Source organism: Ambystoma mexicanum, chromosome 12, assembly GCF_040938575.1.
Source record: "Ambystoma mexicanum isolate Mex_15411 chromosome 12, UKY_AmexF1_1, whole genome shotgun sequence".
Lineage (NCBI taxonomy): Eukaryota > Metazoa > Chordata > Amphibia > Caudata > Ambystomatidae > Ambystoma > Ambystoma mexicanum.
Window position 1 is genome coordinate 90,141,059 of NC_090936.1, and position 26,935 is coordinate 90,167,993.

The following is a 26,935-nucleotide window of genomic DNA, read 5'->3' on the forward strand; positions in this document are numbered from 1 at the left end:
CTCCTAGGGTCCAGCCTGTGAAGCCTTTCCTCTCCCTTACCAGGATGAGATGGAGGATAGAAGCAAGGTAGAACAATTTTCTGACTTAAATGAAAGTCTGAAACTACCTTTGGCAAGAAGGAGGGTTTTACCCTTAAAACAACCCTGTCCTTGTGGAATGTGGTAAAGGGTAGTTTGGAAGTAAGAGCCTGCAACTCGCTCACTCTACAGGCTAAAGTTAGAGGTACCAATAGTATTGTCTTAAAGGTTAACAACCTTAGCGGACACGTGTGCAAAGGTTCAAATGGAGCACACATCAGAAATTTCAAAACCAGGTAAAGTCCCAAACCAGAACATGAAAAGGAGATGGAGGGGGTACATTAGTGAGCACTTTAAGAAATTGAGTTACCAGTGGGATCTTGAATTAAGATTCTTCTGAGGAGCGCTTAAAGATTGACAGCGCTGCCTATGAGCCCTTAATTGTGCCAACCTGAAGACCTTTATTTGATAATGAAAGCAAAAAGGATAAAACATCTTGAGTTTTACACTGAAAAGGATCAATATTCTTTTCCCTGCACCAGTTGCAAAACGTATTCCAACGGCAAAGAGACTTTGTTGCTGACCGTCTGGCCGAAAGCAACACCTCCATCATGTCATCCGAGAGGTCCCAATCCTTGTGTCCAAACTTTTCAGAAACCAAGCATGAAGGTTTAGATTGTTGATCTCTCGATGGAAAACCTGACCCTCCTCTGGCAAGAGAAGGTCTTCGCTTTGTGGAAGACGCATTGGAGGATATATGGACATGTCTAGAAGGTTCTGGTACCAGGTTCTCCTGGCCCAATCTGCAGCAATTAAGATCATGTGTTTCCTGAAACATCTCAACCTCTTGATTACATGAGGAATAACGGGGACTCGAGAAAACGTTTACTCACAGTCCACCACAAATGTGTCTCCTAGAGCTCCTCTTGGAGGAAATTCCCTTTACAGTACTGCTCGCACTTTCGGTCACAAACAGATCCACCTGAGGGGTTCCCCATAGGGTGAAGATCTCTTGAAGGACTTCCTGAGCCAGTACCCACTTGTAGGAGACCATGCTCTGCCTTCTCAGAGCGACCACCGCTGTGTTCTCCACCATGGCTAGGTGAACTGCTGATATGGAGATTCCTTCTTGAGTTGCCCAATACCAGAGCTGCATTGTCTCTCTGCACAGTGGTAGTGACACTACACCACCCCTCTTGTTGAGGTAGTACATGGATACTGAGTTGTCCATCATTATCAGGACATTCTTTTCCCGTACAGAGGGCAGAAAAGCATTCAGCGCTAGGCTGATTGCTCTCAGCTCTAAAAGATGAATCCGATGGAGACCAACGACCACTGACTGTCAGGTCATTATAATAAATAATAATTATTATTATTTCTTTTATTTATATTTGTAGACCGCACTGGCAGCCTGCAGGCATCGAGGCGCTGAATCAATGCTAAAGCAGGCTTACTTAAGGGTTACAATGAAGCGCCCATGAAAGAACTTGTTCATAATACAAGGTTGCATGTTTTTGAGGGTACAGGATTACAACACAAGATACATCAGACAAAGAGGTTCGTTTTGACTGCTTTGCGAAACGCTGAGTGAGAGTCAATGAGCCTGAGGTGTGGCGGGAGAGCATTCCACAGAGTGGGAGCCACTGAAGGGAATCTAGAGCCGCCTGCATGGGCTTTGCGAGTTCTAGGGACGGAAAGCAGGTTGGTGTATTGGATCTGGATGGTTTGGAGGTAGAGGGTTTGGTAATTCTCTGTGCTAGATAGGGAGGAGCGAGGTTATGGAGGCACTTGTGAGTGAGAGCTAGGGCTTTGAAGATGATCCTTTGTTTAACCGGAAGCCAGTGGTCCTGTCTCCTGAGACGCGTTCTTTCCGCGAGAGACCCGTGGCGGCTCTGAGCACGTTGTTTTGAACAATTTGGAGTTTGCCCACATTTTTGGCTGAAGTGCCTATGAATAGGGCATTGCAGTAGTCGAGCCTTGACCCAATGATGGCCCTGGCGATGGTTAGGCAGTTTTGTTGGGATAGGAAAGGTCTGACTGCATTGATGAGCTTGGAGTGGTAGGCTGACATGGAGGCTATGGCATTAACCTACCTGTTCATGGTCAAGTCAGGTTCTAAGAAGACACCCAAGGTTCTGATCGAAGTTGAGATGGAGATAGGAATGTTGTCAATGGTGAAGGAGGAGTATTGAGTGCCTAGTTTACTCAGGGTGGAGGGTGCACCCACCAGCAGAAGCGCAGGCTTCTCACTGTCGAGGCAAAGCCAGTTTTCTGCCATCCAAGATTGGATTGTTGAGTAAACAGAGTCCAGGGTACTCTGGTCGGCAAGGTAGTCTCCCGATAGTAGGATCAGTACCTGGGTGTCATCTACATAGTTCGTGTATGAGATGCCCAAAGAGTCCAGGATTTGAAATAGGGGCCTTGTGAAGAGGTTGTAGAGGGTAGGGGCCGTGTATGACCCTTGCGGATCTCCGCATTTGATAGTACTCGGGTCAGCACAGGAGGAGTCGGAGAAGACTTTCATAACTCTGTCTTTTAGAAAGGAGTCTATCCATTTGCAGGCCTTGTCAGAGAAGGTAGCCACAGAAGATAGGTGTTGTCAGAGGGTTTTGTGAACGTCCAAGTCAAAGGCGGCTGACAGGTCGAGGAACAGGAGGAGCGCTGGTTTGCTGGCGTCTGAGGTCATCGATTTGGTTTTTCAGATCAAGGAGAACAGTTTCGGTCCCATGACGCGGCCTGAACCCTGATTGTCTGAGTCCAAGGATGTGGTTGTCCTCTAGGAATTTCTGCATTTGCAGGTAGGCTGCTTTATCCAGCATTTTCAGTAGAAAGGGTACAGTAGTAATGGGCCTGTAGTTGCCTGGGCAGGGAGGGCTTCTTGAGAAGCAGACAAACACACGAAGTCCCAGTGGGACGGAGCCGGTGCGAAAAGAGGCATTAATGAATGCTGTGATGATCAGGGCTAGGGATGGTGCACAGTCCTTGATGACTTGTGCTAGACAGACATCACCTTTGAAGTTGGAGGGTTTGAAGGAGTGAGAAGAACTCCGATTCAGTCACGTCTTTGAAGTTGAATTGAGGGGAGGAGTAGGAATGGGTGATGCGGGCATTTATATAGCGCCACAAACCCTCAGGTATCGGAGCGCTGCTTATTACCCACGTTGTGTGGTGCTCATTTATTGACCTCGGAAGGAGGAAAGGCCGAGTTTGGCCCTGCAGGGATTGGAACCTGCGTCGGCAGGCTCTGGACGGATGTCAAAATGAGTGCTCTAGTTGCTGTGTATGTGACCGGCTACAAACAGGCTCCCCACCCCGTGAGTGAGGCGTCCGTCACTACCGTAATCTGTAATCTCTAATCTCTGGCCATGGTTGCCAAAAAGGTACTTCCTTCAGAATATTTTCCTCGCAGGCCCACCACAGGAAATTCTGTGAGAATTTCCTCAGAATTGGGACCATTGTGTTCTGAGAGCTATCTCATTCTCAGGCGGGCTTCTGGCACCAGAAAAATGCAGAATGCCATGGGGCAGAGCAACCTCAAAGAATCGAAGGCCGGAAGACATTGGGCACTCTGAAATTTGGTTACCACCTGAAAAATGTCTGGAGCCCTCACCTCGGGTGGTGAGCTCTTTCCTGAGGATCTATCTATCACAGCTCTGATGTATTGGAGCTTTTGGTAAGGTGCCAGATGGGACGACTTGTAATTGAGGGAGAAGCCCAGTCTGTGAAGAGAGTGGCAGGTAATTGTCATGACCCTTGCCCCTGGCCCTCACTGGCAAGTCAGCCTTCCAGTTAGGGCCCGGTCAAAGGCCTTAAAACCTCATCCACGACTCTCTTGGAGTCAGTCCTGCCGCCTTTGGCGCCAAGCTCATAACCATCATGAAGACCAACATTAGAATGGGACTATTTAACTTGGGGGGTTGAGGGAGGGGGGTTCAGCCAACATGGAGGCACATACATAGCTCAGTTACAAGGAACTGAGCTATGCGGTTTAGTCTTTTGGGTGTGGCAGGACTATTTAACCTGGACGACTTTACCTGAGACTATTTAAACCGCACCCAAACAGCATAACATGCTTTGCGTTATTCTGCTGTGAGCAGCGTAACGCTCACTTTGTCCAGTTCTTTGATGCCAGTTAACCTGAAACCAAGGACCTGCAGAGAGAGAAAGAACACTACGAAACTTACCTGGAACAGTATCCTGTCTTCAATCCATCGCCGACTTCAGTTCCACTCACCTGAAGGTACGAACTCCATCATCCGGCACCGCATGCATCCTGGAATACCATAACCTGAAAGAGGAGAAAGACAGCATTAGTAAGCGTTTACTCACGTTTCCTCCTGAATGAAGAAAGCCACACAATTCTTACCTGGGTAGTCATCTCCTGGTCAGTATCATTGCTGGAACATTACGGCACTTGGCGAGGAACATCGCAACCTGCAAGGAGAGAAAAGACACAGGTTAGCAATTTAAAAGGCGAAACAGCACCGCGCATCGTGCATTACTCAGACAGCATCGCGCACACCGCGCTTTCGCCTACCGGCCCATGCTCATCTTAAAACTGCATGACAACACCAAAATACCTTTCCATACCTAAAAGGAACCAAGCAAGACATTATTATTCAAACTAAGAGGAATGTAAGAACTGCATATAAAGACAGTAAAGCAGCAGACCTATGGAGTCGCAGCAGGCCTGGATTCCCAGAGGGGGGGCTTGCACCAGTGAAGTAACTTGGTCGCTGCTCGCCCGCCACATCTACGCGCCCCTGCCACGAGGAGCAGGAACGAGAATCCACCTTTTACAATATTAAGGTGAGGAGAGGGCCCAAGGGGGGGGGGGGGGGGGAGGAGTTGAGGCCAAGGGAGGTGGGAAAGCAAAGACAATCTGGTATTGAATCCAGCTAACTCCGGAGATTGGCGACATAGTTAAGGAAACGGGACATGTGTAGTGGTTTGCGGACGGATCTTGAGAGATGGAGTCTTTTGAATCTTTCTTTGTGGGGAAAGATGAATGCCTTAAAGATGACATCTGCTCTGAGGATTAATTATGTTTTAAGTATGTTCCCTATGACATTTTGGAGAGATTTAGAAAGGATGCTGCAGGAGTTCTTGTGGGATAGGAAGCCCCCCCGAGGTTGAAATTGTGGATGTTACAATTGCCGTTGCATAGGGGTGGTCTTGGAGTGCCAAATTTCGGGGCATATCACCTGGCTTTCTTTTCAGAGTGGCTGAATCCTGCTATCAAAATAGATGGGAAGGTGATCTTTTGGGCAGATTGGTTTCTGGGTGGGGTGCGGTGGGTTGCTGATCTGTTTACAAATGGTCGTTGGATGAACGTGAGGGAATTGCAGCAACAATATTGTATTGAAAACTTCAGAGCTTCTGATTTTGTGAAGCTTAAGCCTGCCATTGGGGTTGTGGATTTGGAGAAGAGAATTGCATTGAATCCGTTTGCAGGGAATTCGGTGGGATCGGGTGGGGGACTGGCCAGTCGCCTGTATAAAGTGTTTGTGTCTTGCTTTCAAGGAAATGATTCTTTAAGGGAGGAGTGGGGCAGGAGAATTGGATTGGATGTGACCGAGGACTTGTGGCAAAATATGTGTATGAATGTGAAGTTGTGCTCACTGGGACTCGCAGAGAGATCAAGACAGAAAAATTATTAATCGAATTTATTGGACACCTGAGAGAATGTGTAAAAGAGGGATGTTGGCGAGTGCAGAATGTTGGCGATGTTCATGTGAGATCGGTACGCTGGAACATCTGCTATGGGATTGTAGGCTGGTGAGACTGTTCTGGAGTGAGATTGGACGGGTATGTGATGAAGTGATTGTTGGTCTCCCTGTCTTGGACTTTAGTGTGGTCATATTGGGGAGTGTTGAGTCTTTGGATGATCTCAATCAGAGTGAGAAGAAGTGGTTGTTCCGTGGGGCAACGACTGCTAAAAAAATTATCTTGAGGAAATGGAAGAATGCTTTGACATTGAATATTGAGACGTGGTTTTCCGAGATGCATGATTTGGCAAATATGGAGAGTGATGTATAGGAGACTTGGTAAATTGGTTTGTTTGAGAAAATATGGGGTAGATATTTGCAGCTATTTTAACTTGGCATTGTGGTTGTTGGGTGGGAGGGTAATTGGGAGATGTACTGGGTTTGTTGGGGATTTAGTGTAATATATCTCAGTCTGTACATAGTACTGTGTAAAATGTTGTGCTTTTCTTATGTTATTTGCAATGTTTTATTTGTTATACGTTGATTGTCTGGTGATTTGTAATAGATGTGTAAATCAAGATTAAAACAATTTCATATATATATTAAGGTGAGGAGAGGGCCCAGGGGGGAGGAAGGATGAGGCCAAGGGAGGTGGGAAAACAAAGAATCTGGTATTGAATCCAGCTCTCCTATACTGCAGGTCCATTATTAACCAGAGGCCTTACCAAGGGACCGGGAGAGGGTTCGAGAGTGCAAATCATCCAACCAGGGCTGGGTGGCATCCCGTGGATACCAGGTGAGCCTAATAGCAGTCCCACCTTAAGCGTTTGATAGGCCTGAATGGGGGTTGTTGAATTAACTTTCTCCAATTGACAGCCACTTTCCATTTCATTCACAACCGTACGCCCTTTAGACAACTCACCATTCATTCTGCTGTCTAGGATCTGAAATTCCTTATGACTTTAGAGGCTGATCTTTAATGGGTTGCTAGCGTGGTCAGCCGCCCCTCCACGTCCTACCTTAGACTGAAATCAGACTGTGCCGTCCAGTGCGCACTGGCGCGTTCGCGGCGGGTTTGTTGGGAAATAGAGTCCTAGAACTACAATCCTTCTGGGGATTGTAGTTCTTCACATACGAAAACGCGTGCAGCTGAAAGAACCTGCTCTATTTTATTGCGTTTGGTTTTTTGGCTCTTAGTTCTCAATTGTTCTTCAATCTACTATCTCCCCAGTGGCTAATGCCCCACAAAGTGACAATTTCAAGAATAGAACAATAATGGAATAATAATATAGGTGGACATGTCCCTCCCGTACGAAAAGGGGGGGGGGATTTACTGCACCCAATCTGGAAGTATACTGGATAGCTGCCAGAGCACAATACTCGACTTACTGGTACAGAACTAAAGATGCGCCCCCACATATGAAGCTGGAAGGTAGGACAGCTAGGGGGGCTGATATTGGAACCCTACTGCTAGATGGGAAGTACACAGACGACTGCCCCTTCGACCTAGTACAAATCACACTCCGTGCATGGTGCTGGATATTCAGACGCACAGAGGCCACTCGCCTGTACTACACGTGGCTGCCACTGGCGAAATTTCTGGATTCTGGATTTGAGGCCCACCTGGTACAACACACTTATGAGAAGATGGGAAGGACTAGGGTACCAGGCAGTGGGTGCCCTATTCCTGGAGGGACGGTTTATCACAACACAGACATGGAAACGGTTTACCACAAACACTACAATTGACACCCTGCAGCTTTATAGGTTGCGAGCGGCAGTTGCCAAACTATGGGACACTTATCCAGATGAGCCGGCGTGAAATGGAATTTGTGGCATATATATGCACCTCAGAGGGTTGCCATAGAGTGCTAGCCACACTGTACAGGATGCTAGAGTACAATGGACAGAGGAGATGAACGTCGAAATGACAGACATGCAATGGAAAAGAATGTGTTCATTCATGAAAACCATGTCCCTTAACTCCTGATTCAAGCTCATGCAATATAAAACCCAGTACCGACTACTACACCCCTGACAAATTCCAGGGAATATACCTGGACCAAACAAGTGGATGCCCTTGATGTAAAAGCGATGGGGCTGGTCATCTACACATAATGTGGAGCAGCACCAGACTCTAACTTTTGGAAACAGATACTTGACACACTGTCAGAGATAATGCAGCGCATCCAATGGCATATTCCCCCATGGAGGCACTATTTGGACTGTGGGAGACCATCCAGGAAAAGTGTATCCGAGCATTGCTAAACATGGGGTGCTTGATAGCCAAACGTATACTGCAAAACTGGAAAAAGGCCAGCCCACCTACACAACGTGAATGGCTCTCCAATATGATCTGGGCAGATGAGTGTGAGGAACTATACATATCTGCCATGCCCGGCATGTCCAGGCCCAAAGACAGATGGTGCGAATTTCATTCCTACCTTGGGAACCTGCAGAAGGATCAACCAGTCAATGACGTATCTCCATGTTGATGGGGGGGATTGAGGGGAGTTGTGGCTGGAAGGGATCTGGTTACACTGAATGCAAAAAACACCACTGTCTGCTGCGCCAATGTACCTAATGTCTACACTCCATTGCTGGGATAACTGGAATGGGAGCGCTGTGGTGCGCTACACTCCCACATACCTGTAATGCTATACCATGATATGCATATGCCGGGTTGCTTTTGTTCTGCCAAACACAAATAAAACAAAGTTCAATTTAAAAAATACTGTCGGAGTCTATCTTGACCAAAATCTGAATATGAGAATGCACACAAGTAATCTGGTGTCTACTTCATCTTATTACATTAGACTACTAACGCATAAGACTATACCTCTCCATCAAGAGCACTGAGACTATCACTAGAGCTATAGTAGGCTCCAAGATCGACTATTGTAGCAGCTTGCTGATGGGAATCAAAGGCGAAAGCGCCAGTCTATAGGTTATTCAGAATGGTGCCGTCAGTGCTGTTGCAGGGCTGAAAAAACGTGATCACGTCTCAGAGGCTAGGAGGGGGTCTACACTGGCTACCAATGGATGCCAGGATCCATTTCCGTATGCTCACTTTAGTCCACAAATGTCTAGAGGGATTAAACCCACAATACCTTGCCGAAAGGATCACCAAGAAACCTGCGGTTAAAAATCTGAGATCTGATAACTCTAACCTCCTCATGGTACCCATAGCTAAACTAGCAAAAACCAATAAGTGTGCCTTTCACACAGCAGCGCCCAGACTATGGATTTCAATCCTGCCTGAGCTCAGAAGGGAAAATCCCTGTACAAATTTAAGAAGAAACTTAAGACACACCTTTTTAAGTAGCTTCCCTCTGTTGAGTAGTTGTAGTGTTATTGTGAGGTCCCCTCTGTATGTTGTACATTGTTTACTAGTGATTTCTCCTTTTAGGTATCTCTGTGTGCACCCGTATGACACCGGGCCGGTTTGGATAACGCAATACAAATTAAATTAAGTAAAGAGTGCCTCCACCACATCCAGAACTCATTGGGTCCGAACTGGTGGTGAAAGTGTAGAGCGCAAGGCATCTTCCTGCATATGTGGTGGGACTGTCCCATTGTCCAGGCCTGCTGGGATAAAGTCCTTCCTACAACTGAAGACAGAACGTCCGCTAAAATTCCAAAAGAACCAGAGGTGATCCTCCTAGGTACCTCAAATAGGAAGGTTTATCCGAAAACAGGGGTGACCGCCAAACTCATTTCCCAATTACTTCAGGCAGGACGATCAAAATCACTTGCACCTGGAAAACTCCAGAGGGCCCATTGATTGCATTATGGTGGATCAAAATATGGGACATCCTTGTGGCAGAAAAGATAACAGCAGCAAAAGAGGGGCTGCTACACAGATTCACAGATGAGTGGGCCCACTGTTGGACCATGACCGTTCCTACCCAGCATTAACTTTCAAACCCCGGCTACCAAGACTAATCCTGAGGGATGTCACCTGAAGATATCTTCCAGAACTCGCCTCAAACTAGAAGAACTACGGGCCGAAAGAATCTTGGCAGTAGGGGTTGAATTCCCATGGTAGGGGAAAAAAGGGAACAATCTTGCATAAATAACCCAATCTTGTTCTTGAACAATACTACAAACAGATGTTTGTCTAATGCCATGTTTACAACAAAGTAAAATGAATTGCTTAAAAAAAAAAAAAAAAAAAAAAAAAGAGGGGCGTGGGGTTCATTTCTCCCAATGCATAAGGGTTTGTGAATGTTTTAACCTACATTAAGATATTCAACTCAGGAGGTTAAAAGCTCTATTTGATAACAAGCCATTACAAATTTAGGCATCACTGACATTTCTTCCCTAGAAGAAAACAAATACTGTGTCTCACAACACAGAGTCGTCTCATTCGCCTGGGCCCTTTATCCTTCAAGATTATCCTCGTGCAGACCACCCCCCTCCCCAAGATCAGGATCAATAAGTCTGCCTTTCCCTGCCCACCTGGGAGGAGACTTTAGGTAGGGTCATTGGGAGGACTCTGCAGGATTCACAACATAAAGCCCTGTGGCCTGTGACTGACATGCTATTGCTGGTGCTGAATAACCCTTTTTATTCTTACAACAAACATTTTCTCAGTGACTATAAAAATTGATTTTATACTTACGATTTAACTGTGTTTACGAACTGTACCTTTCATTAGTATTGGTTTACTCGCTTGAAATATTGCTGATGTTTTCTATGGTATTGATTAGTTTAAAATAGTACTTACTAACCTGAATAGAACTGTGCAGTGTGTATATACAATAAATGTCTATTTTACTATAACTACAAGTGCATGAGAGTTTCTTTGGCCCTATGTATTTACTGAGTTCAATGTACTTACCTGCAGCTCACATCCTCCTCCTAAGATGAGCCTGGCTGCTCAGACAAGCTACCAAACCTTTGGGTGGTACAGACATATGCTAAGAGTTGGGATCTATATACCAAGGGATAGTTTTGTAGTCTCACCTGTTGGTTGACTTTAGGAAAGCTCCCCTAACCCCCGTCCCAATCGGGGTGACTACAGCAAAACAAAAAAAGTGATGGCTGGAAGGTTTAGAATTAATCCTAACCTCTGGCATTGCTCTAGGCAACCCTGCAGACCATTGTTCTTTGCATGCAAAGCCATTACACAAGGGGAAAGACCATATTGAAATCGGTCGGGCTTGGTTCCACCCCAAAAGGGGCAGGCCAGCCAGCAGTCCTTGGTCACATCTCTTCTGTAGGAGACCACAAGCATCCCCAGACATGGCAGCTAGCATTTCTTTTGCCCTTTTTCAATTTCCATTCATCCACTTTTTGTTTTGTATTCTCAAAGTGTACTGGCCACTTGTTTTTGTTGTTTTCAAGATAGTCACAATCTGTATTATCCCTTACAAGGGTAGGAAGAGAAGGCCTTACTTTTCATAGTGCAATGATGAATGTAGAAATCCCTTGCGTTGCAGCATACTGATCCCAATATGTTTAGAACAAAGAATTGGGGGCATATCCGAGAAAAGTAGCTTTCCATTAACACTATTGATTTATGGCTCAATGTCCATACATATTTAAACTCAATTGAAATAAAAAACACCCAATGCCCTTCTACTACAATTATTAATGTACTCCACAAGCAGAATGTTTGACATTGGCATGGGCAGTCAGCTGTAATGCCGAGCTGGAAAGGCTATAAAGCATAGCCAGCTGGAGTGAGCACGACCAGCTAACCCTATTGTTCTTATTCTAAGAGGTTTGCTGATTTTCGGCTACAATGATCATGAATATCAGATTGGAACATTCGTAGTCTTTCTTTTAGTTTATCTGTGCCACATTGTTTATTGGAGGAAAATATTAAGACAATCCACCAGAGCAGTCAGGTTTTGTTTAACTGCCTCATCCATAGTTTTTATTTGGTCATGGAGCCCTCTACTGTTAAGATAGTTGTGAAGAAAAGAAAAGCTGATCAACCTACTTGGTTATGACTACATACATCCATCCATTTAATGAAAGAATAGTGCTGTCACTTTGAGACCAATTTTACAGATGCTTTCTTGGTTTTGATCAATGCCCTTGTACTACAAATACATGGAGTATTAAGGCTCAGTCCACAATGACTTGTGAACCAGTGACAAAGCAAGAGATGGAAAGATATTTATTTTTTATTTTTATGATTCAGGTACAAATAAGTATCCTAGAAATAGATTCATGTTTGGGATTATAAAGAACGAAGAACAGAACCAGTCCGCGTACTATGACATGTCGAATCGGAGTGTGTGCACAATTAAGTGCCATTCAATTGTTGTGCTCCGCCTCAGTGGTGCGATAGCTTTTTGGATAGAGAGGCAAAACAAGAGGCTTTACTCACAGGAAAAACAGGGTTCCCAAATGTAAAAAAGAAAAAAAAAAAAAAAAAACTTTCCACCTTTTTCTTGTACCATGGTAATGCATGTTGGCACTTCTAGGTTTGCACCAAACAAAAAAAAAATGTTTTTTATTTTTATACGATTTATTCAAACCTTTAAAAAACATACAAAACATAAAACAAAACAATATTGATCCCTCTCTTGATTTCCTCGCCATCTATCGTAGACTTCAAATTGCGAGTACTATACCAATACACAATTTCAATGTTCTAAATCTTTTTGGTACTTTCCATGTAAGTGTTCATCACCATCTACCTTGCTTAGTCACCACCCTCAATAGGGCTTAATAGTAGGTTCCTTAATTCAAACAGAAAGGAGGTTGAAGAATAAGTAAGTTTTCTTTTATGCCCACTAAACATCAAGGACCACCATTCTTCCCCACTCAGAGATGGATGAATTTCAATGTTAGGGGCAACATGTTTAGTTCTCAATCCTCGAAGAGCACTGCAGTACAGCACAAGATGTTTTAACGATTCTTCTTTTCCCAAGCAGAATCTACAAGTTAGTTCTTTAATCAGATATTGTGCCCACAAACTTAATCTTTCCCTGGTTTTGAATGTGTTTAAGCAAAAAATTCAGGAACAGTGATCTTCGACCTGGATCTGGGAAAATGTCCAAGAACTTTGAACCATCATTATAGGCTCCTGCCTCAAATGGCACGTCCTTCATCAGTCTTTTCTTAGCTCTTGTATCTTGTGTACAAATCCAGTCACTTCTCCATACTTTAATCTTGGCTTCAGTCGGATTGCAGTGTAATGTTTTAATTTCAATTTCCAAGTCCATAAGCAAGGCCTCGCAACGTTGAGCCCATAGAGTTGTAATGTTTCCTGGTTTATCATGTCCAAGGTTCTGTAAGATCTTAAATTGAGGAGCTACCACTTCCATAGTTGTTTTGCGATACAAGGCTAACGTATTCCAACAGACGACGAGCATGAATAGATATGAGCCCTAGCTCATATCTTATATATACAGTTGGAATGCCTCTGGGGAGCTGAAGCACCCTCGACCAGAACATGTTTTCTAGGGTGTCCCAAACGTCTTGAGGACATTGCAAGGCACATTCTGTGCTGAATATCAGTGACGGAACTGCTTTTTGGTTATAGAAATTGATCACGTTTTAATGAAAACTTTCCATATTTCTTGTTAAGAATGAATGCCTGACATGCAAGCTGACGGCACTTTATTTTCACCATTTCAACCCAGGGACTATCGTCGATATTGGAATTGATAGTCATTCCTAAATATCTTGCATTAGTCACGATGTTAAGACTTTCAGTTCCAAGGTGCCATAAAAAAAAAATCTGTTTGTCCTGTGTGAGCTTCTCAAATCGTGCAAAACTAATACCTCACACTTCTTTTTATTAAAGTGCAGGCCATTGTTCTTAACTTAAGTTTCGACTGCGTTCAATTTCCGCTGGTGTCCAATGGAAGTGATGTCAAATAAAACCAAATCGTCAGCGTACAGGAGCCAGCTCACATGACTCCCGTTAATCTTCGGTGGAAATGACGGTGCCTCTTCAATTGTGTAGCCAATGTCGGAGATGAACAAGTTGAAGATGATTGATGCTAGCGAGCAACCTTGTTTCACACCACAGAAGGTGTTGATTGCAACTGAAAGCGTACCTTCTAGATCTAATCAAATTCTTATGTTGGTGCCAGTGTGTAATTCTTTTATTGCTGCCAAAAAACTTGCCAGGCAATTCCACTGTTTCATTTTTGACCACAGCAATTCTCTATTAATGCTATCAAAAGCGTGTGAGAAGTCTATGTAGGCCAGCTAAACCTTAGTTCCCGCTCTTATTGCCTCCATTTTGATAAACTTTGTTATTATCAAATTTAGACTGCATCCCAAGTCTTTCACAAATCCAGATTGTTTAAGATCAACGTGTTTTGCGACTGTGGTCCACTTCAGAAGGTTTCTTTGTAATAGTGTGGAGTAAACTTTTCCAAGGACATCTAGCGGTGCTATTGGCCTATAATCTTTTGGGTTGGCCGGATTACCTTTTTTGAATATAGGCACAATGACTGCACTCTTCCAAGACAAGGGTATAGTACATGTGCTATTAATTCTATGAAAAAGTTCTTGACATAACACCGCCCACTTTTCGGGATTCTCCTTCAAGGTGTAATTAGTGAGCCCATCAGGCCCCGGGGCCCTGGAAGGGCTGGCTTTCTTTATGATTTTAAGAATGTCATTAGTTTCAAACTCAATGTTCCAGGTGGTTAGGGCAGGTAGGTCTAAATCTTTAACATCACCTTTTTTGCTGTATAGTTCGCTATAAAATTTGATCCAGTCCGCTTCATTTACAGAGATCGTCTGCAAAGCAGTCTGAGAAGCACTTTCCGTGTTAATTATCTTCCAGAATTTGAGAATTTTTTTTTTTAATTTTTGCATCATGGATTCAAAGTCCTTCTAGAGCATTAATGTTTTGTGTGCTTTGACTCAATTCCTATTTTTTTGCTTTGCAACTCTTTTAGTTTCTGCCAACTGAGCTTTGTTCAAGGTGTGCCGATTCCCGATTTCGCCACGCATTACCCTTTTCCGCTTCAAGACTTCCAGATCAAAGATATGTCTTGGTGTAAATTTGCAGTTCTTAAGACCTTGATTTTTGTCCATATATTGTGTTAGTAGTTGAGCAAATTCTACTCCTTTTTGTTCATCACAACATTTTCTTGAAATTGAGTTTACGTCGTCGTCATTAAGACGAAGCCTTACTCTATTGGAGTCAACATTTACACGACAATTCCACTGACTACTCTCTTGTTTTTTGTCCATTTTGAGAGTTATTTTCACCATGTTGTGGTTGCTATGAGCACCAACCACGACCTGCATGTGTGTAACTTGCTCATGTAAAGTATCTGAAACAAAGAAATAGTCAAGGACCAAACTTTTTCTCGTGATACTCCAAGTATAATTTGCCGGTATGTCTCCTCTGGTGTTCCCATTCAGCATGTGCAAGTTTCGCATGCTCATTTCAAGGCACCATCTAGATGCTGTGTTGAAAGTTTTGCCTTGATTTAAATGAATACAGTTAATGTTCAAATCTCCACAGATTAGAACACTTGATTTTGGATCAACTTCAAGCATCTCATCAATCAATGCTGAGATTTGATCAATAAATGTCATGGTTCCCACTAATAGATGGTGCCAATAAATGTTGATGACGTGAATTAGGCCTTGTTTTGGAGTACTAATCGTTGATACCTGTATATAAGATGATGTGTTCCATGTTTCGACTAGCTGAAGTCCAGAGTTTTTTCTAATGAGGGTTATCAGTCCAGCCATCGGTCGTCCTTTTGGATTCTTTATGGCGGGGTTAAAAGCAACTTCAAATTCCACAGACAGAGGACGCTCCAAAAGCCACGATTCCTGTATGCACATTAAGTCAATACCAGTTAGCCAATTATTCTGAAACACGTGTGCAAATCCTCTGGTGTTCCAAGATCCGACCACAATAGTATTCTTGTTTGGATCTATCTGCCATTATTTGTTGTTATTTTTCTGGGTATTCATCGAAAGAGCTTCTGCCACCCACAGGCAGTCGTTGTGCCGTTCATTTGATAGCTTCCGTTATTCACAGACAGTGTTGGCTCCTTTCTCCTGACTTTCACATGTGAAGGTTATTTTAATTGGTTGCTTGTTTGTCCATTTTGCTAAAGAGTTGTCTGCACAATGATTTTCTTCCCCATGCAGTTCATCTCTTCTTTTTGACTGCGCGCGGTCTCTAAATGCTTCATCCCTCAAGTTTGCTACTTTTCCCACATTTGATTCCACAAATTGTTTGGTCGATTTTTTAATCTTCAAAGGATTCTTCCACGCCTTTAATGTCAAGATCAGCCAAGATTTTAAATATATCAAAACCCAGAGACATTAATGTGGGAGCAGCATCCAAAAGAATTTCAAAGATGATCCTTGAGTTTAAATGTAGGATCACCTTGTCATTCAGCTTTTCTTCCACAAACTCCACAATTTTTAAGTCACTGGATTCGATATTTCTTAGGCTGGGCACATAGTGAAGTAAACACAACACGTTGTTTCTGTTCAAGATGAAGTTAGCACTACTTTCAATGCGTTCCAGTCCAATCTTGAATAAGGCATGTGATCTTTTTTCAAACCTTTCTGTTGCTGTTTTAAGGTTTCTTCGTCCATGTCCCTGAGCCTCTTGTCTTGAGTCGTGAGGTTTTTCAGTATATTTGTTCCCAACACTTTGGGATTCAGTCGCAAGATGGAAGACTTCCTCACGTTTAGCTCTTACTTCATTTTTTGTGGTCGTGGTGCAGGATTCAATTGCTAGTTTATCCCATCTTTTACTTAGGGGAATAAAGGGCACAGTAATGTGATCTAAGGGAGCCACTGCCATTTGGACCGCTAGTTGAGGCAAAGTGCATATTCTCGATGAAGGAGCCGGTTTGATCTCGATAATTATGTCAATTTTGTGAACACCTTGTCCCTCTAGTTCAGTCAGCGTGCATATTCTCCCTAAAGGCACAGCTTTAGGCTTCATGGCTTCATTGTTTTTTGTTAATCCCTTGGGCAGCAGATTGAGCCGCGATGCAACGTCTCCCTGAGGAAACAGATTTAATCTCATCTTTTTCAATTTGTTGATCCTTTTGGAATGATGTATTGATGTTAGTTAATAGGTCCATTGGAGGGCCTAAGTCTGCTTGAGGATCCAGAACAAGCTTAGGAACGAGGTCATCTTCTGAATTCCTAGCATCAGATTTAGGTACAAGAGTACTGGAAGGAGATAAAGGTACTTGAGCGTCTGAAATTTCATCTTCATATTTAGACAAGTCCATCAGATCAGTTAGAGTCTCATCGAGACACGATGTTTCCTTTACAATCTTGGTTTTCGCGCTTCGATGTTCCTTTAGTTGTTTATTGCCCTTTACAACGTTACTATTAGTGTTGACAGTAATGTTAATCGTCTTAATATTACGTAAACATTTCCTCGATGAATGTGTTGTACGTTGTTTTTCTAAGTTCCGATTTTTCGTTTTTTACTTTCCACATTTTTGCCAGCCTTAGGATTAGTTTTCACAGTATCTTTATTGAAAATGGGAAAACATTCCAAGTTCGTTTCTTTTCTTTTGTTACATGCAGTATTACTGTCAACCGGTGCTGTGATGTCACCTCCCATTGAGCCAGATGCAAGTGGCTCAAAGTCCTTTTCTTTTGGCTCAATGCACTCAATATTGTTTTCATTAAGATTTGTATTAGCATTTCCTGGCCTACTTGAAGTCGCAGGCATCTGAAAATCCTGCATAACTGGATTGGCTTTTCCCAGACTGCTCTTTAGGGCGCTTGAAAATGAAGACGACATGGTTAATTCTTGAATGTGCTCAATTATGATAACTGTGTCTTCAGTATTTGCAGTCGTAGGCACCGGCAATATTGATTCAGAATCTTTCGGAGATGTTTGTGTAAGAGGGAGTGTACCATCCGGTTCCTTTACCACAGACTTTCCACAGCTTCAAGAAGGGCTAGCCATGGTATGTTCAGCTACATGAGAAGCAACTGTGTTTGACTTATCAGCTAGTTGCTCAGTATAATTCGAGCAAACTCGCCTGTCACCAAGGTAGCCTGTTATGTCACATGCTTCTGCTTGTAAGGTGCTAGATGGACGACTGACTAGCAGAACCATATTTACAGAACACTCATTTGAAGCTCTCTGCTGCTGGTCAACCATAGGAATAGCATTTTTGTGCAAGCCATGTCCTACTGATTCTTTTAATTTCAGAGAAGTAATGCTTCTTTTGCCACCTCAGCAAAGAGTTTTCTCTCCATAGTACCACATTTCTTTTTTCAGTTAGGAGTTTCGGTGATCCCTCAATCCTTTTATTCATGTCGTGGTAAGTATACTTAAACAGGTTGTTGTCACTTTCCAGGTTCAAAACTTTTGAGTTTATTAGAGCAGTCAAGGTTGTCAAGTCTTTGATGTTCTCATTAAGCTGTTCATAGAGTTTGATAAAAGGTGAGATAGTAATAGCCATCGAGGACATCAAGATGGATTTTAAGTCCTTTATGCTTTTTTCACCAAGAGCTTTAGGGACATCTGGCTTGTTCTGATTCCGAAACTTAGTTTTCCCAATTTTCGGGTATTCACATTCCATCACTGATGAATCTGTAGATGAGGAGTCGGTCGTCAAAATTGATTCCTTATTTTATCTGATTCGATCATGTTTGAGTGTACTGATTTTATTCTGTGCTACTGGCAGTTGTTGTTTTCTTGGATCTCTTAGTTGGGAACAGTTTAAGGTAGGTGATGAACTCATATCCAACCTACGTCGTTTAAATCAACCACTTTGCCATATGTTTTTCGGCGTGGTTTCAATAGTGGTAGGATTAAAGATCTTGTCAAGGGTGTCGTTTGGATCAAAGTCTTTAGTGTGTTCAATGTTTTTGTTTAAGTGTTTATCTTTCTGTGTTTTATTTAAATGTGAAATGTCAAGTAGCAATGTATTTACAATGAGTTACGTCTTTCACACCTTCCTTGCTGTTCTGTTTCATGTTCTGTAGCCCCAAAGTTCTTGAAAGGTACAGAGTACAACTAAGGTACAGGTGCACAAAATGCCTCCACTTCTTTTACCATTTCTCCTTCACATGGAAGAACAGTTTGTAATTCGTGCATCTTCAAAGCATATGACATGGATGTCTGTTCTTTCAGTATCCTTGGCACCATGTTTTCCGTGTCCCTGCATGTATCAGGATTGACTAACTGGTCCTCAACATGCTCTCCTGCACCTTGAGTGGCACACCAGGCCAGTGTACGTAAAAGTGGTATCTGGAGGGCCAATAAGTCCTGGGTCAAGCCCCCAGGCTGAATATCTTCAAGGCATATGGCTATGCACTGACACAGGTCAGGTGGTTTACTACCTTTGCTAGTGCCATCAATACGGCCAACCATACCAATGTTTGCACATTTTGCTAGTTTAAAGATACACTGCTACGTTCACCCTATGTGTGCAAAACGAGTGCATTTGGATTTGAAATTTGTTCACCTGGTTTCACTGGTTCATACAGGCCACATTTTCTTTATTAAGTAAGCCATTACCCAAAATGTCTATATGTGCTATGTCTGTTACCTCTCCTAATGGAGGTGTTGTAGAATTAAAAACACTTGAACAGCTCAAAGTCATCGGGCGCCCACTTACTTGTGCACTTGGTAATGTGAATTCAGGAAACTTCACAGGCTCTGTTTCCATCCGCCTGTAACCAAACTCTAATCTGAGTTCGGGATCGGATCTCACACCCATAAGATCCCGTCGTATTTGTGCACAAGTCTTTGGTTGGAACGTTTTGCTTCGCTCTCGGGCAGGAAGCATAATGCTTGTTTTGTTCCTTCTTCCCAGAGTGTACTTGCGATAGATCAAAACGTCCAGCAGTCATGCGGTGCGCAGTCATGCAGGAGCTGTGCAAAAAGTATTCACGTTTTTATTGAATACGGCACAACTAACAACAATACAGCAAACAGCCAAACAGTCTGCCAGACAAGTCCTCGCCCTTAACTTGCCCGGGCTTCAAAATATTACCTTCCGTTTAATATTTTAATTTTATTTTATTATTTTTGTTTCTTTCAGGTCTTGGATTGGTCTTCCTCTGCAATGAAACCCAGTAACGTAGCAATAGGAATTACTTTTAGGTCTGTTCACACTATGCCACCCAGATTTCTGAATAGAAACTTTAATAGAAGCTTTCCATTCCTGAATAGAAGATGTTAAACAAAACAAAACCATAAATGATTAAAGCACCACTGGAAAACATTATGCTATATGAAAGAAACATTCATACAAACTAGACAAAGAAAAAAAGTCAAGACATTAGACTGCCACTCCTTTCGCCCATGTTTTACCTTTTGTTATGCAGGTAAAGTAGTCATTATCGCCTTCAACAATTTGCTCCCCTGCTGCTTTTCGCTTATCCGGATGGTGTTTCAAAACCATTGCTTTATCTAGGATAAAATTATTTCATTAGTTATTGCTCATTTCAGAAAACGTGAACATATTTGTGGTTTGCAGACTAGTATTGAAGGAGAGTAAACTTTATGCAGAACATGTTTTAAAAACTGCAAAAAAAGAAAGCAACATTTTTGCCATAAAGTATCAGGAATCTCCACAAATATCAGCAGAGTTGCTCGGTATGGCTTTTGGAAGGGACCGGGTCATCATCAGCACATGGACCTCGAGTCTCAGATCATGTACAGGGTGGTAGGCCCGAAACCTTAAGTGCCCCCCCCCCCCCTCTATTGACCAGACAGGGGACATCATTTCACATGCCAACCCTCGAACCACAGAGACCACATCACTGAAAAAGTACAATTGTAATACAGAACATGTTTGCATAATGCCGAAGCATCCATTTTAAGGTCCAATAGGTTATAAACAAAAAAAGCTAAAGCTACTCAGCAAAGGTGAACACAGTACACAGATAAACAAAGGGGAAATACCAACATGCTACCTTTCTATATCCTCACCAGAGGTTACAAAATTGGATCTCAAAACATGTCCATGTATTCCCAAACCATCAATCTTTTAGCAAATATAAAGATTTGGAAGGCTCACTTAACAAAAATATCTCATATTTATTATATTTTGTAATAAAACCGACCATTCGGTCACATTTGCAAATCTCAAACATAAAACATAAAAAGAGACTATTAATCAATAGTTTGGATCTTTGTGTTCATTCACATGATACGTTGTAACAAGAAGTGATGTTAGTAGCACATGGGTGACTTTGAATTAGCCTATTAATATTTGCGCTAAACAATCCCCATTTTCCTTGTGTAGACGTAAGCAAATTTGTTTCCAGCCTTAATGTTTTAATTCCACAGCGACTTATCCATGTTCTTATATTGGTTTACCGTGTATGTAAGGCTTTCTTCAGGACACAGTTCAAAACCTCATGTTAGAGGGTACTGAATGTCACAAGGTCAATTGTGTATTGTCTCAAGGTATCTATAAAAAACAGATATCTATATCAAATATAGGACAAACAAGCGAGCCTTTCATTACTTTCAGTATTTTTTCATACACGCAGCAATGGTAGAGAACCTATGTTAAACCTCTCTATCTAGTGGTGTCGGTATCGTACAGTGGAGTCAATCCAGTTGTGCTATATTATTCATACAGCAGAGAAGGATAGCAAACTCTCCATTCATCTACAGAGTAGATCTGTTTGTTAATGTATACATATCTTTCTTTAGTCACATTCACAACGAGCAACACGGTTGCCTATTTTTTACAGGTGTATATAAGGAGGCATACCTATTTCAGCTCCTTATGGGTGATATATTCATTCACCAGTAAAAACGGCAATTCTTCGACGGGCCGTTGTTATTAGTCAGTCTTTACTGTGACGACAAGGAAAAATGACACCAAGCGGTGTTTTAATATTTTGCAAAAAAGTGTCAATGATTTACATCTAACAACAAGCAGAAAAATAAGTGTTATGACCTACCACGTGTGTTCTGCTTTACTGGTCTCAAGTTCAGAGCAACAAGTTTCATGAAGTCAGTAAATTGATATAAATGGCCGTCCGAACATAATGTGCAAAACAGGGAAACAAAGAAACCGTGTATGGCCGCGATTACTAACAACGGCCGTTTCAGAAAAAAGGAAACCTAAACTATTTCTAAAAAAGTTCCCACATTACCTTGTAGGTGTAGCGGCGATGTATAGATTCTATTTGCAGTTCTCGATCGACTCAGACTTCAGACGAACGCTCCCGGCAGCTGTCATGGAGCTGCAGTTTGTTTCGTCGTCATTTAGACGTTACCGTAGTGGATCGGGTCATGTGACACGGCCTATAGCCGGAAGTACTCGTCAGTAAGGCAAGATAGGTTTCCTCAGGGGTCGGCCATATTGCAAGAGAGCACAATGTAAGCAAATTAATACACTGTGTGGCAGACAATTCCAATTATAGTCTGTTGAACTGAATTAAGTCACTATATATTATTTAAAAAGTAACAGATGTCATTCTTTCGAGAGTTACTTGGTAAATTTACCTCCGGAATTTTTTGGCATAGTGAAATATTAACGTACTATTTGCGCAAAAATAGTCGCCATTCAATATATAAATTCAGACCGTGTTTTACCGAGTCCAAATTATATATCCATTTTGGTTCAAGTTTTCGCAGCCTTTTGTCACGATCACCACCATGAGGATGGTTGTCCATCTTTTGTAACACACACCAAAAGATATCATTGTGTGTGTGTGTGTTTTGCCTTTTTGTAATGTTCGACCAATGGCTTGTCTGCCCTGTTTTTTTATACACCCACGGTGTTCTCCGATTCTGGTGCGCACCAGGTGTTTTATTTTACCAATGTACACAAGCCCACATGGGCGTACGATGCAGTACACAACCCATTTGGTCGCACAATTACTGAATGTCTCAAACTTCCACGTTTTACCTTTAAGGTCAATAGTTTTTAAATTCTTAGTGAATTGGCACATCTTGCATTTTCCGCATTTAAAATGTTCCATTACCGGAGGTAATTGCCACAGTGTGGTTTGGGCATTTAAATTTATTTTTGGCACCAGAAAAGTATGGACCAATTTGTCTCTGATGTTAGTGAGGCGTTTGAATGCAAAGCGGGGGGAGGGATACTGAAGTCTTCTGTATTAATAATTTTCCAGTTAGCCAAAATGGTTTTTCTCAAATCATTGCTAATTGGTGTGTACGAGGACACACAGGTGATTTTGTCTGGCGTAGTTTTATCTTGTTTAGATAGACAGTCTGGCCTTGATATGTTGGCGGCCTTTTTATAGGCTCTTCTTATAATATACGATGGATATCCTCTCTCTTTTAGATTGATTTTCAAACTCTATGATTTTTTAAATCAGCTTTGTCAGAGCAGTTGCGCCTAATCCGGAGAAACTGGCCAAAGGGTAAGTTTTCCCTCAGTGATTGCAGATGGTAGCTATGGAATTCTAGTAAAGTGTTCTTCTGGGTAGGTTTCTTGTAAAGGTTTGTGCCAATCTTATTATCTGGCATACGGTAGATTGATAGATCCAAGAATGGGATTTCACTACAATTAGATTCATATGTAAATCATATCGAAGCTTCTCTTGTGTTCAACCATGAGGTGAACAAACCGAGATCTTCCTTATTTCCACCCCAGATCATGAAAATGTCATCTATGTAGCGATACCAGGCCTTGATGTTTTCCTGATATGGGTTATCATTGGCATAGATGTTAATGATTTCAAAATTGTTCATGTACAGATTGGCCAGGTCTGGGGCAAATGTTGCCCCCATACTGGTGCCATATAGTTGTTGAAAAAAGACCCCCTTACATATGAAAAAAATCCTAGTTAGTGCAATGTGAATGCACTCAGCAAGGAATGTTGACGGTGGATGTTTATCCTCACGTGTTTCCAACAAATTTTGCATCACCTCCACACATTTTTTCTGTGGTATATGTCATGATGCCTACCTCCAGGCATCCGGACCAAATCCATCAGCCCCGGGAGCAGGCATCTAGACATTTAGTAAAACCTCAGCAGCCCCGGCTAGGGGCTATCTGGGTTCAGTCCTGGTGCCTTAGGCGCCAGGCTCATAGTAGGAATCAGTCCTGGCGCCTAAGGCGCCAGGCTCATAGTCATTACTTACCTCAGGCAGAACATGCTGCAAATGACTCCAATCCAACATGAAGCCTGAAGGGGACTATTTTTCTACAGGGACTATTTTTTACTCGGGTGTGGTTCTAGGGACTTCTTAACTGGGACTACTTTTGAGGCTATTTAAACCACACCCGACCAGCAACACAAGCTTCGCGTTATTCTGCATCCAGCAGCGTAACACTCACCGTGCCTGCAGCCTGCATCCAGTCTTCTGCCACGCCCGCCTCGAATCCGGAGCTCCTAAAACAAAGAGGAAAGAAAGGGACAAGGTTAGAAAACAAACTTATTTCTATTCCACACCAGATTCTGGATCCATCTCGTCTCCGGACCTGTAAAGAACATCATTTCTGCACGCTCCGCACCTCCAGCTGCAGCGCCGCGCCATACTCACCAGTCTTCACAGCATCCTTCGGGTCGGCGCTGCCGCCATCATTTCTTCGCCGAACTTTGGCACCTAGGAGACAAAAGAAAACCACAAGGTGAGCCGAGGGAACCAACAAATCTAATTCTTACCACCATAGACTTACCTGATTTACCACCGGAGGCATTCTTTTGTGACTCACCATATTTTCACGTGCCGCATCTGTAAAGAGACAAAAACACGTTTTCCTTGTGCAACATTTACCGGACAGCGCCGGGTAATACAGACTCTTACCTGAGCACCACCAGCTGCCACAAGAGCATCTTTTCACGAGCCAGCTGCAAAACAAGAAAGGGGGGGGGGGGGGGACAAGAGTGAACATCGGACATATTGAACTCTATGAACTTAATTACTGGTCCTCACCAGGCACCTCAGAGTCAATACTCTCCGGAACTCTCCCGAGCCTTCAAACCAGTGAAGTAACTGGAATCGCCGCGCCCCTGCAAATCCACGCAGGATGGAGAGCTCATCTTTCAAGAAAATAAGGAGAATATTTCTACGGGTTAAGCAGACAAGATTAGGAGGGCAGATCCAGTCAGTCATCGCTGCACTACGCATCATGTGGGTGGAGACCGCAGCTGTCCAGGTCCGACCGACGCCCCTGTGGGAGCCAGGTGAACGTAACAGAACGCGAAGCCTATCTACAAATCCCCACCCGGGCGTTATGGAAACCTCAGAAACCGACCAACTAGCCCTATTGTTAGGGGAACTTAGGGCACTCCGCGCGCCAAGAGACTAATGCCCTCAGGAGAGAACTGATTGTGTCAAAGGAGCGCACTGATGATCTTGCTAGACAATTACTGCAAAACCAAGCTGGGCAAACACCATTCCCTGGACTTGGGAGGGGGGGGGGGGAATCCAACTCCTGTTTCATCGAGCAATCCTGTGCAAGTGGTTCTACCAGGGAGCATTCCTTTAGCTCCACCCGAACGTTTTGCTGGGGACCCAAAAAAGTTTGCCGTATTTATGAACCAATGGCGCTTGCACTTTTTATGCAGACCTGAAGCTTTTCCGAACAACCAAACCAAAGTAGCCTTTGCACCATCATATCTTAATGGCAGCGCAGCGGATTGGTCAATTCCATTAGTTAACCAGGATGATCCTCTTCTTCGGGATTTTCAAGGTTTTCAATTGAGCATGGAAAGACTATTTGCCAGACATTCACAGGGACAGGCCCTGGATAACGAACTTTTATCATTACGACAAGGTAACCAGGATCTACTAACGTATATCGCCACTTTCAATAGGTTAGTGGTGGAAACCGGATGGCCAGAGGTAAAACGAATTACATTATTTCATCGTGGACTTCGGGGTGAACTCAAAGACGTTTTGGCCCAAGTTGTGAACCCACCTCAGGATTGTGCAGAATATATAGACTTTGTGGTCCAGTTAGACCACCGACTTCAGAATAGAAAGGCTGATCGAGCTAAGTTCGAGAATCGGGTATTGGTTAAACCCAATGTTACCCTCAGAGGAACAGATGTATCAGAACCGATGCAGATCGGGGGGGTCAAAGGACCCTTAACTCAAAAGGAAAGAGAAAGGAGACGGCAGGTGCAATTTTGTCTGTACTGTGGGGCCTACGGGATTGCCCTATAAAAACATCTAAAAAAGTAGTCTGAGTTGCTGATAAAAATCAAACAGAGCCTGATTCGGGAAACGACCACGCCCGACAAGCGTAGAGGTCCGCTTGCCGAGCTTGAAGAAGGATACTCAGACCTCGCACTTCATCATACCAATGGTCCTTATAGATCCAAGGCAGCCATCACGTATGCACGCAGTGAGGGCATACATTGATAGCGGGGCCATAGGAAACTATGTGGACCACGAGTTGGCTTCTAGGATGAATCTATCTCTCTGCAAAAACACCACTTCAGATGTCATCACCATAGTCGATGGATATGAAATTGCCTCTGGGCCTGTAACTCATTCCACCGCAGAGATGACACTATTGGGTCAGGATGGGCATCGAGAGACTATTGTGTTTGATTTAATCAAAGCCCCACAGTTCCAAATAATACTGGGGATACCTTGGTTGGAAACACATAATCCTTGTAGTAAGATCTACGCCTTTACGGAACCCGAAAGCCTTCACCTACGACAATACTTCGACCAATAACTTGCTAGTGGCTTCATTCGTCCATCCAAGTCCCCTGCATCTTCAGCTTTGTTCTTCGTGCCTAAAAAGGAAGGTGACCTCAGAACGTGAATAGACTACCGCACATTAAAATCAGATCACGGTTAAGAACCGATACCCATTGCCTCTGATCCCCGAATTACTAGACCAAGTAAAGGACGCTTGCATCTACACTAAACTAGATCTCCGAGGGGCATATCTGGTACGTGTAAAGAAAGGCAACGAATGGAAGACTGCTTTTCGCACCAAGTACGGGTTATTCGAATACCAGGTGATGCCCTTCGGGTTGTGCAATGCACCAGCAGCCTTCCAGTATTTTATGAACGATGTCCTTCGTGAACTCATTGACGTCTGTGTTGTTGTATACATAGACGATATTCTAGTGTACTCCTCTTCAGAATCAGACCATGTGAAGCACGTTCGTGCAGTCCTTGAGAAACTACGCCAACACAAGTTATATGCAAAATTGGAAAAATGCGTTTTTCATGCTACGGAAGTTTAATTCCTTGGATTTATCCTGACTCCAAAAGGAGTCCGAATGGACTCTCGAAAGGTGGACGCAATCCTCAAGTGGCCATCACCCGATTCAGTTAAAGGGGTACAAAGCATGCCCGGATTTGCTAA

The 26,935-nt window shown here is 43.2% G+C and overlaps 1 protein-coding gene across 1 annotated transcript in view; it reads right to left on the reverse strand.

Moving 5' to 3' along the window:
• Positions 1-26,935, reverse strand: part of DNAJC2 (DnaJ heat shock protein family (Hsp40) member C2) — a 630,220-nt gene that overhangs the window by 411,643 nt on the left and 191,642 nt on the right. Inside the window, exon 4 of the mRNA XM_069628062.1 lies at positions 19,981-20,079. Within this exon, the coding sequence (XP_069484163.1) occupies positions 19,981-20,079 (99 nt within the window). The remainder of the gene's footprint in view (positions 1-19,980; positions 20,080-26,935) is intronic.